Source organism: Dermacentor albipictus, unplaced genomic scaffold (assembly GCF_038994185.2).
Source record: "Dermacentor albipictus isolate Rhodes 1998 colony unplaced genomic scaffold, USDA_Dalb.pri_finalv2 scaffold_38, whole genome shotgun sequence".
NCBI lineage: Eukaryota > Metazoa > Arthropoda > Arachnida > Ixodida > Ixodidae > Dermacentor > Dermacentor albipictus.
Window position 1 is genome coordinate 476648 of NW_027225592.1, and position 16208 is coordinate 492855.

At 47.1% G+C, this 16208-nt stretch overlaps 1 protein-coding gene and 1 pseudogene across 11 annotated transcripts in view; both read right to left on the bottom strand.

Annotated features, from left to right (window-relative positions):
- Positions 1 to 2405, bottom strand: part of LOC135916939 (uncharacterized) — a 210965-nt gene extending 208560 nt beyond the window's left edge. For 2 of the 11 annotated variants that reach the window (XM_065450380.1, XM_065450378.1), the window contains exon 1: positions 1810 to 2405. In XM_065450380.1, the coding sequence (XP_065306452.1) occupies positions 1810 to 2153 (344 nt within the window). In that variant the 5' untranslated portion in view covers positions 2154 to 2405. The remainder of the gene's footprint in view (positions 1 to 1809) is intronic. The other 9 variants (XM_065450376.1, XM_065450374.1, XM_065450377.1 and 6 more) reach the window with 7 other exon arrangements.
- Positions 2406 to 6824: 4419 nt separating this feature from the next.
- Positions 6825 to 16208, bottom strand: part of LOC135916922 (uncharacterized) — a 28363-nt pseudogene continuing 18979 nt past the window's right edge.

The following is a 16208-nucleotide window of genomic DNA, read 5'->3' on the forward strand; positions in this document are numbered from 1 at the left end:
GAACGGTGTAGTTGGAGAACTATGGGAGAGGCCTTTGCCCTGCAGTGGGCGTAACTAGGCTGATGATGATGATGGCAGCGTCAAATGCGAAAATACAATGTCTACGTATATCAGCACGCATCTACGCGAGCAAATTTCAGTAATCCTGCACAGTTTCCTATTCAATTATTCGTAGATGGAAGCAAAGAGCCGGTGAGTTCACTTTTTCCCATTCTGATAACATCTGTACATTTTCAAATCTTTTCAATGGTGGCGTATTGGATGCATAATTTTCGTCGACTAGTGTTTTGACCCACGAGATGTATTAGCGCTTCCATCGAACGACCATAATTGATGTCGCTGCTCATTGGTTTAGAACCGCATTTCAACTTAGCCCTTGGAACGATGTGAACTGACTTCGCCAGAACAGACTAGCAGGCGACACAAGGCCACGCCTCTAAAGGGCAAGATATAGTCCGGCGTAACGCGCGCGCGCGGCCACGCGCGTCGCGGTTAAGCGACGTCGGTGAAAAACGCGCACTCTACAGTTCGGCGTCACGGCGTAGCCGGCGTGCCCAGGCGCGCTTGGCGAACTCAACGCCGCCGGCGCGGAGATAGAACGTGTTCTATTTCACGCGGCTGACGCTAGACCAGAATGCACTGCGCGCTGTAGCGGCAGCGAGCAGAAGGCAGAATGGCGGCCTGCGGTGCGCGTACTGACAGTGCGGCTGTGGTTTTTTCAACATCCGTGTGTGATGACTGCTCTAGTGAGGACGCCTGTTTGAAGCGATTAGCAACCATCCATGTGTACACGATGTGAAACGCATGGACTACCGCGACACAGAGCGGAAGAACAACGCGTGGGAAGCTATACGAAAGCAGTGTGGTCTCGCCACAGGTAAGCTGCATTTCGCAGCTCCTGTACTGGCTGGTGGTAGTCGCCGAGTTGAGGGTGCTTGTCGAATAGCTTTCGCATGTATACATGGTCCGCTTCCGTTTTTGACGTAGCCGAAGTACTAGCAATATGAGTGCGATGTTCTGGCTGTCAGGCACGGCGGCCGCATTTCGATGGGGGCGAAATGCGAAAAACACCCGTGTGCTTAGATTTAGGTACACGTTGAAGAACCCCAGGTGGTCGAAATTTCCGGAGTCCTCCTCTATGGTGTGCCTCATAATCAGAAAGTGGTTTTCGCACGTAAAACCGCGTTCTTTTTTTCAAAAGTTTTCGTTTTAGGCGCACAAACAGCGCGCGGAACGAGAAGCGCGCGCGCTACCCGAACGGCGAGGGTATATGCAAGACGCGCATGCGCCATGTAAACAGCTGTTCGCCGCGGCGGTGAAGTTGCGCTCCCGGACACACAGATGGCGCCAGCCTCGAGCTGCGCGCGCACGCCGAAGTCTGGAGGAAGCAAATTTCTTGCACCCCTGGCGCCGCTAGCGCAGCGTATCCGACTTCGCCTGCCGCGGCCTGGCGCGCCGAGAACGCCGGACTATATCTTGGCCTTAACTGCTGCCTTAACGCCACTGGACTCCTCGGCTGCTGCAGTCTGCAAGCGCCGTTCACTCCACGTGACGAAGACGCTACGTCGTCCACGGTGGGCGTAACGTGTTCCAGTTCACGGTAGACGCTAGGTTTGGTTAAGCACTTACATGGACATGCTGCGATATTCGTCTCGCTTCAGGTCTTCCACACACTCACGAGCACTATGAGAAAACCCTATTTTGATACCACGTACTCGTTCCATAGATATACTAGATGCAAGGCTACAAACCCGCCCAAATTTTCATGTGGCATGAGCACGGCGAAGCCGGTGCAGAGAATCGCCTCACCTGCCGGAGCTGGTCACGGTTATGTCCGACTTGTCCCTCTCTGCCGTTTGCATCTCCAAGGCGCCCCGGGTGACGTCGTAGCTGCAGCACTGGCCAAACTTCGAATATTTCACCACTTCGCCGGACGCTGTGCCACTATCGTGGACCAGCTTCTCGTTGCCATCGCCTTTGGCGACGTCTCGGCGTCGCCGTTCATTCCACGCCGCTTCAGGCACTGCCGGAGCGCGGCTGTCTTCGCGGCGCGTCATACGGCGCCGCTGCGGCGGGGCATCATCGGCCTCCACCATACACTGTGCGGACGTTCCGCTGCTCGTGCTGTAGCTGCCACCACATGTAGCGGACATGTTACTCGATAGTCACTTCTAGTGACCAGCGCCGAGATGGTAAGAGCCGGAGTTCAACGCACAATTATCGGCGCGCTGTCGAACCAAGGCACGGTCGCTCTTACGTGGTGGACGTAGTGCCTCAGAAAGGTTCAAAACGGTCCGTCACAACAACGTGCGCCCTCTATAAGATTACCTTGGCAGCCCCAAAGTAAGCTTAAAAAATTATTTTTAAAAACACATGCGCATTTACTAAATGGTAGCCTGCGCGCATGCTTTGACTGTCGCACAAATATTGTTGAGGGCTGATGCGCAAGTTATAAAGCGCGCAGCCATCAAGAGATTTCGTCAATGATGGTGTACGGGAGTGCTTTATCATCACAATGGAATTACTAGGCGTATTTCGTCTGCTTCTCAGCCTGCTTATCTAGCCAATGGGAGAGAGAGTTGGTCGGAAGGCCCCACTATGTGAATGCTCCAAGAGTGTTGCAATAAGTTTCGATTTTCTGGCGCTTCGCGCGTGATGGCAGAAGTTTGGTAGGGAATGCATAAACAAAACGTCGAATGAAATGATAAAATTGTTGAGTCGCATGTATGGTGAGTTGCAAAGCAAGTCACTACAAAGAGTAATCACTGCGATGGGAACTTGATTTCTGTAAGAAAGTTAACCGAAGATTCCTATACCATTGAATTCTTTGGAGAAGCTTATTAGCATATTTACACGCTGTCTCCACTGTGCAGCCGAAACATTAATATTCACTATAGTCTACTAGGTCATGAATTACGCGTAAGCAGTTATTCCAAACGAATTACGTAATTGGTAGTTTCGTATTTGCTCAAATATTTTTGCTCGACAATGCTGAATAAAGTTCAACTACTTTTTAGAAAAATTACATGCAACCAGTTACTTAATTAACGAGACAAGCTCTCAACGAAGGAACAGCTTTGAGCGATCGAATTTGGTGGGAACTGCAGCAGAATGGTCCACAGGGATGCCCCCACAGCAGCCTCGTGAGTGCACGCATTTAGAAAGGCAAAGCCGGGTTCCAACTATGTGCTTCTCATTCATGTTTCAACATTTTGACCTACTGATTGAACTGGATCCACCACAGCTCGATAGCGATGACCACTTGGGACGTTGATGCAAGAAGATCATCCGCTGCCGACATAGCTTCATAAAGGACTAAGCCGTACACACCCGAGCATGGCGGCATTCAGTTACCCCCAATTTTCTGAGCAAGGTGTTCGTGCGCACAACACCGGCCTTTGTACCAGCGCTGACATTGAGCGAGTTCTCGCTTTTGCCGCAGTGCCCTTACCAGGAAACGAGGCAAGATGACCGTAGATATTTTGAACAAAGCAATTCTTATTAAGGATGAGCAACGTGTCAAGGACTCCAGATATAGCCCTATTTACTGTATTTGTGCGAATGTTTTTGGGAGTAAAGTAACGTAAATGTTATCAATTACTTTTAGGTAGGGGCGTGCAAATATTCCAATTATCGAATACGAATAGCATTAGTGAGCGTGTAATGTACACTTCGTATTCGAAACGGAACTATTCGGCATTTTTGAATGTCCGAAGCTAACCTAATGTTTCTGTACGACCAACTATTTAGTCTGGTTACGGTCCTCAGGCTGCTAAACAAAGTATCGCTACTTATCGAAAGTGTGAAGCCAACACAATTTTTCGAAGCAATGCAGAAAATAAATTAGTAATGCAAGCTTTCCTTTTTGATTTCGCGGCACAATCCTGCATCACCACTTGTGAATGTTCTTTTATAGTCTGTCATATTGTGTTTTTAGCAGTCTAGCTATGTACCAGTTTCGTCCTTTACGCTACAATCAAGTTATTTTTTCTTTGCAATTAGCCCTTTCAGATGTGTCTACGGCGACAAGTTCCTCGGCAGCTTTTTTTTTTGCTTTTTCTCCATCCTCCAGCATTTCTCGGCTGTTCGTGTGTTTTTTCCTGTGCGCCTATTTTCCGTCGAAGTTATGAGGTTTCACACGCCAAAACCACTTTCTGATTATGAGGCACGCCCTAGTGCAGGACTCGGGAAATTTCGACCACATGGGGTTCTTTAACGTGCACCCAAATCTATGTACGCGGGTGTTTTCGCATTTAGCCCCCAACGAAATGTGGCCGCCGTTGCCGGGATTCGATAACAAGACCTAGTGCTCAGCAGCCCGACACATAGCCACTGAGCAACCATGGCGTGTTATTTTCCGTCGACCTGCAATGCACCATGTAGCCCGTCTGCAGGTGTTGGTAAATTATGCTCTGATATATGTATAATGACACCAACGACTTTTGTGTTGTTGTATTTTTTCTTTTATTGTTCTCGTTTCTTTTGAATTTTGTCCCCGGTCCTTTCAGGAGTAGAACCGGAAGTGCTGCGCATGAAGCAAGTGTTTCACTCGATTCTCGCTCCAATAAAAATCTGCTGAAAAACGAAGATTACCAACAACAGGTGCATCCGATCAAAAGTACAATGCTGTTCTCACCTTCCAGTATTAAAAGGGGTACTCTCTGCTGGAAAGAAAACTGCAGTTGGTACGGACCGCATCCACTAAGAAGCCTCTATTCTCAGATGCATCTCAGAAGCCTCTAAAAAACATTACTAAAATCTTAAATGAGGTCTGAGAAACTGGTGAAACACCAAAACATGTGGAAATGCCGCAATTAAACCCTTTCTGAAAGGCCGAATACCCCCAAGATCCCCCTGCAGATTCCGCCCCATTGCTCTTACCAGCAGTAGGGCAAAGTCATACGAATGTATTGTGAAAACCAGACTAACTTTAGCCCTCGAAATAGAAAAGTCCTTAAACATACGTATTGTGGTTTTAAAAGAATGGTTGTTCTACAACAGATAACCTGGTCCGATTAGAGTATAAAATACGCCATGCCTTTTTGCACAAACAACACTGCCCAGCTATGTTTTTCCAACTTAGAGGGGGCGTATGATACCGCATGGAGATTCAGCATTTTGAAGGACTTGGCAGACTTGGGGATTCAGGGTAAAATGCTGAAGTGCCTTTATGATTTTATGTGTGATCGAATTTTTCAGGACCGCCTTGGCAAGGTGCTGTCACGTATATTCATCGAAGCAAACGGTGTGCTTCAGGGCTGCGTTTTGAGTACAACACTCTTTCTCGTTAAAATGAACTGTGTTAACAAACTCCTATCATCTAGCCTTATGCATTCTCTTTACGTTGACAATCTCCAAATTGCTTTCCGCGCAACTAATATAGCATATAAATGGCAGATCCAAATCACTCTAAACAAATTGACGCACTTGGCTAATACAAACGGCTTTCGTTTTTCAACGGAAAGAACCGCTACCTGGATATTTTCTCAGCAGAGGGGCTTACAACTGGGCCCCTCCCTGAAACTAAATTAAACAGTACTACCAGTTAAACGAGAAGCAAGTTTGTAGGGGTCATATTCGATAAAAAACTAAATTTTCTTGCATACTATATAAACCTACAGGTTAAAACAGATAAGACACTCAATGTCCTAAAAGTCCTGGCCTTGAAGCACTGGGGTTCTGGCCGTAAAGACCTCCGACACATTTATTGTTCATTGTTACAGCTGTAGCCGTAAGCGACGAGGCAGAGCCAAGGGGAGGATCAAGGTGAATTGAAGTTATTTATTTCATCATCAATTCAAGTATACACATCCTTTTCAGTGGTACAGCGAAAAGAGGGGGCGAAAAGGCAACTGAATGCCTGATAAAGCGCCAATCCCCGCCCAGACCGCGATGCTGCACAACACTCAGAGTGCCACTCCATATAATACATAACTGCAGGGAAAAACAAAAATACTGCAGAACACTCAGCCTGGTGCTCCAATACATAAATGCAGTGAAAAAAAACTAAGCCTTGTTTTTAACCAGTGAACTAAAACATACTTGATATCAAGAGCTTATCGGAAAGAAATTTTCTTGCCTAAATTTTAGGGCACAATGCCTTTCCCCAAAAAGTATACAAGATAAGCAAGTCTTACACAAACGTAACGGTTTATTGGCACGTGAGTGCTGAGCCATAAAAACACGAGCGCCCTGCTCACAGCGCTTATATAGCCGTGAGCGATGCGCTGTCAGCATAGCGTCACACGCGCTTCGCATGACGCCATACGCCTTCCTACTATGCTTATGGCCTGTACCAATTGGAATGATTCCTTGCACGAGCACTGCGTCCAAGGATCTGTGCCCCCCTAGAGGGGATGCAGGTTCTCGAAGAGCAGACAGCGGTGCGGACCCTTGGCGTAGATTGGCATTCCCCTGTCCCAAGGAGGTCGAGTCCTCGGGTGGCTCCGGTGGTTCTGAAAGACAGCTTGCAGACTCCAACCAAGAAACAGGAGGTCTCGTAGCAGACGCCTCGGCACAGGGTCTGAAATTGACCTTGGCACCACACAGGGAAGCTCACTGTTCGTCATTTGTTCGTCACTTTCAAAATAACGCGCGCGTAAATTGTCAACATGCATAAGCCTGCTTCCGGGTCCTACACGCATGATGTAGGTAATGGCAGTGCACGTTATTTCGATGACTCCAGGTAATCAGTTGGACTCACCAGGACGAAGGCCTTGGACCAGAACACCTTGGCCCTCCTTGAATACCCTCCACGTCGGCTTGGCCTTTTACTTTGGAGGAACGTTCTTCTATACGTTTCTCCAGATCTGGCGGTAGCAGATTCAGGCGAGTGCAGGGCTTCCACGACAGGAACAGTTCAGCTGGCATTAGCCCCGTTGTTGTTGTAAGGATATTCCGGTACCTGAAGACAAACAGGTTTATGTGGTGCCGCAGGATCTTATTCATGGCTGATGACTTCGTTGAGAAGCTGTCGCATAAGATCCCGTTTAACCGTCTGGATGCAGTTCTCGGCGCTTCCATTTGACGCAGGGGGGTATGGAGGTGTCCTGGAGGGGCGTAGCCAGGGGGGGGGGCTTATGGGGCTTCAGCCCCCCCCCCCCCCTAAAATGTTTTCGTGCTGTCATGCGCCGCCGACCAAAACAACTCCCGGCACCGGAAATCATGCTCGATTTTGTCTAGAATGTCCTTAATTCACGCTCGAAGACATTTTAGCGCGAACATTGCGAAATCGGGCTGGATTTCGCGGCAACGCCCATGCATCGGGAGTCACATATCGTAACGCAAGGAGCCCCACCGAGCACAAAATTTCAAGGGCGTTTTGATGGCGAGCGGGCTCGTCTCGGCATCTCGCGGAGACCGCGGAATCTACGGAGCGCTTGGATTTCAATTCTGAAAATTTGTGGGTATAAAGTTCTCATAACATTTCGATGCGAAAGGTGCATTGACATTTCCAAAGTCGTGCTTCAGATTTTCAATTCCGGAACTTTGTGGGTTTAATGATGCTGTTGTAAACATTTGACGCCAAAGGTGCATCGACTTTTCTAAAGTCGTATATCGGGCCATACAACGAGACAAGCCAAATCAACATACTATCAGACAAGTTGACAAAGCACGCAGCGAGGTCTGATGAGACAAAGCGTTGTGGTGGTTCGTTTGTGCCGTCAAGTCACAGAAAAGAATATGAAAACTTTTTTGTTCACCTGCGCCAAAGCATCCATGTCAACGCACTAAAGCCACAATTGTAACTAAGTTCTTATTTATTTTTCTACCTAGACTTTTACTCGCAAGAATACATTGAGCCTCTTTCTCTTTTTTTTCTTCTTTTTTTGTTCTCGCAACCCGCGGGCTGCCGATCCAGCCAGAGCGCATGCGTTTTCCTCGTGCTGCATCGACAACCGTGCGGTGCACTTGGATGCGCGTTCGTTTTTCTCTGGCCGACTGCATTTTCGCCTGGCAGAGTTTTGGACGCTTTCAGGCTAGCAGGCGAGAAAAAGAAACAATGCCTAGTCACTCGCCGCCAGCACTGCGGGGACTCGACGGATTGCAACGCGTTCGCTTGAGCGCAACCTCTCCGGAAAATTTCGTCTTGCCGGTGTAGGACATCGAGCAGTAGGCGTGTGGTTTTCTGTGGACCAAGCGTCACACGTTTTCTTCGATATTCCTTCGGTACCCACACTAGGTGCCCAAAGTAGGCATTCGATTGTAGCCAACATGCTTTCCTTTGCGTTATTATATTTCGCCATCCCCCGCCCCACAAAAGAAAAAAAGAAGACATTGTTGCGGCTCAGCGAATTGTCGCATGGTGCAAGTTCGATTTTGTTACTTCTTTTGCGGAAAGTAATGGGCCACGGGACGCTTCAGTTGCCGGATTCTATTATAATATTGCGATAGCAGCTATATGAAGACTTCAGGCGTATTCCTGCCGTTGCCCTCATGTTCCGTGTAAATAAAGGCCACGGGCGATAATATCCTAACCGCACTCCGCATGCTTTATGTGTGAGTGAAAGCGTGGGGGGAAGGGGGTGAGCCGACGACGGTGGCTCAGTCTTGTGTGTCCAAGGGAGAAAAGCGGGGACGAAGCGTGCCGCCTTCCGTCGCGCGCGATACATTTTGGGAGTCGATGGAGGGGGGGGGGCTGTGATCTGTGAATCTGTGGTTGCGCAACATGTTTATTTGCCTTGTTTGACGCATTATATATAGTGACTTTTTCTTAGGTACGTAGATTTATTGGATAGTTATACGTATATTTAAATATCTTGTTGCGAGGTTTTGTGTGTATGCGCAGTGAACTTTGTTTCCAGTGACAATGTTTTGCCCTTTATAAAGCTGTATCTTCACATTTGTATATTCCATTGTATCTTCGCATTTCTAATGTACGAAGGCGAGTCAAATGAAAGTGAGACAACCCGCTCCGCAAAATATGGTTCCGTTCATTATTTTCGAGGCATGCGCGTAGCACGTACGCATCTCCTTTACAAGTGACATGCAGAGGTGAGGTTAAATGTTCTTTAATGCTCTGATACACTGGGTTGAACATGGTTGCGTGACATAATGGACACTCCTAAAGTTGAACAGCTTGGTGTCGTGAGGTTTTTGACAAATGAAGATGTTTCCCGAAAATAAATTATTCGCCGTATCGCTGTCGTATGCGTTGAACATTTCATTTCATTGGCCACTGTGAAGCGTTATAGCAAACTGTTCAAAGAAGGACATGAAAGTTACAAAGACGATCCATGGCCGGGCCAAAGCCACCGTGCAATCACCCCCAACACAGTTGAAAAGGCCGTGGTTGCTCAGTGGCTATGGTGTCGGGCTGCTGAGCACGAGGTCGCGGGATCGAATCCCGATCACGGCGGCTGCATTTCGATGGAGGTGAAATGCGGAAACACCCGTGTACTGAAATTTAAGTGCACGCCAAAAAACCCCAGGTGGTAGAAATTTCCGGAGTCTCCACTACAGCATGCCTCATAATCAGAAAGTGGTTTTGGCACGTAAAACCCCATAATTTATATTTTTTTAAACAAATGCAAAGGCTGAATAGACAGGACCGGAGGATAAGCATCGATGAACTGGCAGGGCGTGTGAACATAACTCACGGCTCGGGTCACACCCTAATTTATGAACATTGCGCTTACCGGCTCTTGGGTACGCAATGAATGCCCAAGATTTTGAACCATCGCCAGGAGCTTGGCGCTGCCTTGACTCATCTCATCCGTTATCGCGATGAGGGTGACGACTTTTTGTCTTCAATTGTGATCGGGGCTGACTCATGGTGCCTTCTACTACTAGCCTCAAGCAGTACGACAAAGCTTACAGTGGAAACATTTCAATTCATCACTACCAAGGAAAACAAAAGCCGCCACTTCTGCGGAAGTGTTGATTTCTTGTTAGGTCGTCAGGGGCCATTATTGATCGAATTTTCTGAACCTTGAGAGACTCTACATCGTTTCAAATATTGTGAAAGATCGGATCGGCTGCGTGTCGCAATCAAGAACAAACGACGTGGAAAATTGAGCATTGGGAACATCTTGCTTCACGACATTGCCCGTGCCCACGTCGCTGATGTGGTTAATACAAAACTGGCAAAGTTCAAGTGGGAAACGCTGCAACATCCCTCGTGCCGCCCAGACCTGTTGGCGTGCGTCTTCCATATTTTGTAAAATTTGAAAAAAATTGCTCAAGGGAACCAGATTGGTGTCGCAAGATGACGTGTAGTAATTTACAAATTTTTGAGGCATCAACCCAAGGAGTTTTATGAGACGGGAATTTCGCGACTGGTTAGTAGGACAAGTGTCTAAATACTCATGGTGACTACTTTTAAACAAAGTACCCCGTTTGATATATATTCGCATTGGCTCAGTTTCATCTGACTCGCCGTCGTATATATTGCAGAACTCTTGCTCTTTATATGTGCTCTCTGCTGCACAGCTGCTCCTGCGCAATACATTCTACCAAAGGATAGCGTCATTGAGATTTTCCCCTGGTCGTTGCATATGTAGGAAAATGTAAACAAGGTTGTTGAATGACAGATATATATATATATATATATATATATATATATATATATATATATATATATATTGATCCCTCGATTAATTCTATGAGGAGGAGGGCGAGCTGCAAAGTGAGCCCCCCACGAACGAAATTTCTGGCTACGCCACTGGTGCCCTGGTATGCCTCACTCCGTTCTTAAGCAGAAACTCTGAAGTTTCTCGCAGTGAACTGCGGCCCGTTGTCCGTAGCGACGTCCATCGGAAGGCCATACGACGTGAACACACCCCGTCACTTTCGATAGCCTTTTCCATGGTAACTCGCCGTGGTTGCTCACTGGCTATGGTGTTGGGCTGCTGAGCACGAGTACGCGGGATCGACTCGCGGCCACGGCGGCCGCATTTCGATGGAGAGAAATGTGAAAACACCTGCGTACTTAGATTTAGGTGCACGTTAAAGAACCCCAGGTGGTCAAAATTTCCGGAGTCCTCCACTACGGCGTGCCTCGTAATCAGAAAGTGGTTTCGGCACGTGAAACCCTATAATTTAATTTTTGTCTGTCGTTGTTGGATTCATCACGAACACTTCAACCCATGTTGAGTGTATATCCACCAGCATAAAAGCCATTCGTTGTCTGTGAATGCAAAACCCTGGTGGATTCGTTGCAATCTGCGGCTCGGCCGAACCCAAGTTTGTAGAAGGGCCTTCGGTGAAGTGTTTTGCTTCAACTGACAGGTACAGAAACTTCTAACATCATATTCAATGTCTTGGGTTTAACTGAGGCCACCAGACATAGCTACGCGCGAGCATTTTCATACGCGTAATCCCGGGGTGACCTTCGTGGCAAAGTGCCAACGCTTGTTTTCCCAAGCATCGATGAATAACCCACGATTTTCCCACGTAACGCACTGCTCATCTACGGACAGTTCATGCTGACGAACAAAATACGGGGACAATTCGCTGTCCGATACGTGCGTTGTCCAACCACTCCTAGTTGACAGCAGAAGTTTCGATAGCACAATATATGTACCCGTTCCTTTCATTATTGCGTCAGCAGAGAAGGAAAGTTCACTGAGAACTGAGAAGAATTTTACATAATCTGAGGCACTACGATCATTCGACAACGGAAAAGGCGAAAGCGCGTCAGCGTTTCCTGCACGGCTGCCTTTTGCGATACACCCATTTAATCGCTAGCAACAAAGCCAGCGTTCCATGCCTGCTCCTACCGTTACTAGAACAGGCTTCCCGGGCGCTTGAAGGCTAGCTAATGGCTGGTGATCGCAATAATTGATGAAACTACGCCCAAACAATTACTTGTGAAATTCCTTCAGCCCAAATACCAGGGCAAGAGCCTCTTTTTCAATGTGAGCATAACCATGCTCTGAGTTGCTCACTGTCCTAGACGCATATGCAATTTGCTTTTTCTCTCTACTCGTCTTATGAAACAGGATGGTGCCAATGCCATACATAGATGCGTCGCACACAATCCGTTTCTCTTTGGTTTGGTCGTAGTAGGTAAAAACTTTTACTTCCGTTAGACCCGTTTTACTTTGCAGAAACGCTTGCTCTGCCTCACGTGACCATCTAAAGCATTTTCCTTGGATTACAACAACGTACAGAGGCCTTGGCCTTGAGGCCGTGTTGAGAACAATCTTTTAATAAAACTTAATCAACCCCAGGTAGGCCCGCAACTGTGCCTCATTTTTTCGTGCAGGCGCCTTCGTTATAGCCTTCACTTTTTCATCTGCCAGGCGTATCCCCTTTTCGTGAAGAACGTGTCCCAACACTTTTCTTTGTTCACTAGGACGCCTCTGTCCTGAAACCTGGACAGCACACTTTCGACTTTCCGAAAACATTCGTCAAAGGTAGCTCCTGCTTCAGCACGTCGTCCAGATGGCACGCAACCCGATCCAGTTACTTTAACACGTCATCTATGAGTGCCTGAAAAACAGAAGGTGCATTCGTAATGCCACGCGGTAAGCGCGTGTACTTGAACAACCTCAAGTGTCTATCGATCACTACCAGCGACTGCGCCCGCGAATGCGATTCAAGCTGCTGATATGTTGTAGAGAGGTATAGCACAGTGACATATTTGCAACCGACCATTCTTACAAACAAATGCGCCATGACAGGAAGAAGGTAATGATCCGTTCTAAGGCATGGAATTAGCATCACTTTAAAATCAGCACACACCTTGACTTGATTGTTTGCTTTAGGTACGACCACTAGTGGCGTCCCCAATTCACGCTGTGTGACAGGTACTAATACTCCTGTCTTCACGAGATTCTGCCATTGCGAAGACATCGCTTCCGTAACCGCAAACTGCACCGGTAGCACTTCGCAAAAGACGGGCGCACTACCTTCTTTCAGCACTAATTTAATTTCACTGTTCTTGATTAGGCCAAAAGTAGATTCAAAAAAATTTGCGTACTTTTGAAGCAACACCACCATTTGGTCTAAGCAAACCCCGTGCACACTAGACCAATCTAACTTAAGTGCCGCCAGCCAGTCCTATACCAAGAGCATAGTATTGGTATTCTCGTTTGTCTTGACGACAATTAACGGAAGCTGCTTGTGCTGACCGTTGTGCTCTGCCGAAATGGTTAAGTTCCACGTTAGCGGCAGTGGAGTGCCGCCGTAAGTTTTAAAGCGAAAGCTTTACTGGCCGCGAACTTGTGATTTCGCCGTGGAGTTGCTCCGAGGAGGCACATGACGTCACAACGTGCGCCTCGCCGCGGACATTTCTCTTTCTCTCGCTCCCTAGTTACTACTGCGCATGCGCCACTAGTAGTACCGAGCCACAGGGGATCCACCACTGCGCAGCGCCGCGCCTTTCTGCTGCCGCCGTTTGGTATGACGTCACACGCGTTCCTCGTCGTTGCGCTCGCCTTCGCTCGCTTTGTCAGCTGCGTCGCATGCCTGATAACATGTCGGAGGATTGAAAAGGAGAGCTCGCGTACACCGCAACCACAGTTGAGGCTGCAGTATGGACGGCGACAATTCTGATAACTAAGAGGAGGCCTGGAATCAACATCGGAACGAGATGAAGAGGAAACGAATCGAGCAGGAAACAGACGAACAGCACGCCGAATGACTGGCTAAACGTCGAAACGTAGACTAACCAGACTAACAACCAACCAGACTAGCAGAGTAACCTGGACTTGCAATGAAGATTAAGCAAGGCTAACTGTGCTATGCCTTAGCTTTCGCTACGTATATCCTGGCATAGCCAAGCTAAGCCACTGCCAATTTTTTAGCTTAAGACTGCATCGCTCTTTGGGTAGGTTGGGACAATATTTCTTGTACAGTGGCTCTGGTACGGTTGATACAGATGCCTCCGTGTCAGTCCGCATGCGAACACTTCTTTTCTCTAACTTGAGACAAGTTTCCTAATGTCCCATGCGTCCCTCACAGGAATAGATATTGCGCAGCACAAGTTTACCCGCATCACTGTCCTCATCTATCGCAGTCACAGTCTCTACTTTTGCACATCCCCGCGGAGTGTCCAAAGCGTTTACATAATCAACAACAATAATTGCGAAATTCGCAGGTAGATGATTTATACTCTGAGCCGCATTGGAAACAGTACTGTGCTTCCGTAGACCTTTTTCCAGAGTATACCATAGCAGTTTCTTCTCTCCAGCGGGGTAGGGGTTTCCTGCTGTCTGGCTTGTGGTGAAGAGCATTGACGGTTCGTTGCCCGACGCTGGGCTGATAATCCTGGCTTCCTTGCGGGCCAATTCGATACCCCTTGCGATCTCGCAGGCATTTTAAACATCCACTTGCTCTTCTTGAGCAACTGTGCTTGAGTGCTTCTGTCGCAAAGTCCGGTCAGGAAACGGTTGCGAAGAGCTTCGTCTAGAAACGCCCCGAAATCGTAGGATGCAGCGAAGCGCTTCAGCTCTACCATGAAATCTGTCACCGTTTAGGCTTCTTGCTGGAAACTACGTATAAATTTCAAAGGCTCTGCCATTACAGAGGGTTTTGGTGCGTGTTAATCTTGTAGAATTTGCACCAATTGTGTGTTTGTCTTGTTTTCGGGCTTTTCCGCTTCCAGCAATGTTTTTAGAGTTTTGTAGGCTTTCATAACTATGGCCGTTATGAAAACCAACAGCTTCAGGTTGTCGCTCACCTTAAAGCTCACGTGCGTGTTATATATCCATAGTATGCGTATTACATATATTAATATATGTAATACACGTATCAATAGCGTGTCGACATCTCTAAACGCTATTTTCCTTTCGTTCATCACGCATACTCACATTACATCAACGTTTCATCTCTAAATAGAATTCGCAATGTCGAAAGTTTAGACTTTCGTCGTTATATCACCAGCCTTTGCTTGCTGTACAAGGCATTTCCCAGCTGACTAAATCAGACACCATATGTAGTGCATCGCATGCAAATATCATTCCGCACTGCGCATCCATTTTAGATTATTTGCACACACTGCAAGTTTTTTAGCACCCTTCTTCCCACGAGCAATCGTTGACTGGAATGCCCTTCCCCACGAAGTGTCGCCATCGCATCCCCTGTATGCTTTTTTTATGCCATGACCACTCATGTGCAAAGGCAATTACTTGTACTGCTTTTCTATTTATCAGATAAGCAGCCCCACCCATAATGTAATACCCCCTGAAGAGGGTTTTTAAGAAAAATAAAGTGATGTGAAGGTGGAACGCCCTTCTGAGATAGAAATGCAGCTTTGTTCGGCTCTCGGTAGCTCTTCTGCCATGAGTGGAACGAAGAGAACCTGTCAAATGGTCGAAAAATAAATTATGGGGTTTAACGTGCCAAAACCGCTTTCTGATTATGAGGCACGCCGTAGTTGAGGACTCCGGAAATTTCGACCGCCTGGGGTTCTTCAACGTGCACCTAAATCTAAGTTCACGGGTGTTTGCGCATTTCGCCCCCATCGAAATGCGCCCACAGCGGCCGGGCTTCGATCCTGCGACCCCATGCTCAGCAGCCCAACACCATAGCCACTGAGCAACCACGGCGTGTTCAAATAGGTCGAGGCTTGGCATATCAATCGTAGTGGAAGGCAATGCGTGAGCAAGCCATGGACTGACTTGCTTAAAGAAAAAAATATGAAATGCCTAAACAGTTCTCTCTCGCATGGGCTGGCACGTGTGCCTGATGAAGTTGCCATACCTGAGCATGCGCAGATAAGTGTTGTGTTTACCTTCTTTTCCGCCGCTAGTGCACCCTTCAGTTGCCTGGATGACGACTCTATGTGCCTGTTCAGTTCAGTTTAGTTTCAGTTTATTCTTCATTCAAAAAACGATGAGTAAATAACACATAGTATGCAGACGAGGGTCCGAAAGTCAATGACTGCAATGGGACACTCGGTTCTAAGAAGAAATAAAATATGTGTACAAAACGTGCGGTAAAGCTGCAAAGATTGAAAGGTACAAGGAAAACAAATAAACGTGCGTAATGCAATACATTGGTAAGAAAAAACAAGAAAGTGCATATATCAAAAAGTATAATTATACAGAGAACATGTTATAGAACATGAAACTATTTACGAAAAGAAATAAAGCATTTTAACTCATGTTTGAATACATTCAAAGATGGCGTTAGTTTAAGTGAATGGGGTAGGTCATTCCATATTTTTTATGCTGAAAACGAGGTTGTCATTTTTTCATAGTTGGTGTTACATTTAGGTAATAAAATGTTGTAATTATGCACAATCCTAGTACGGTTGGTAT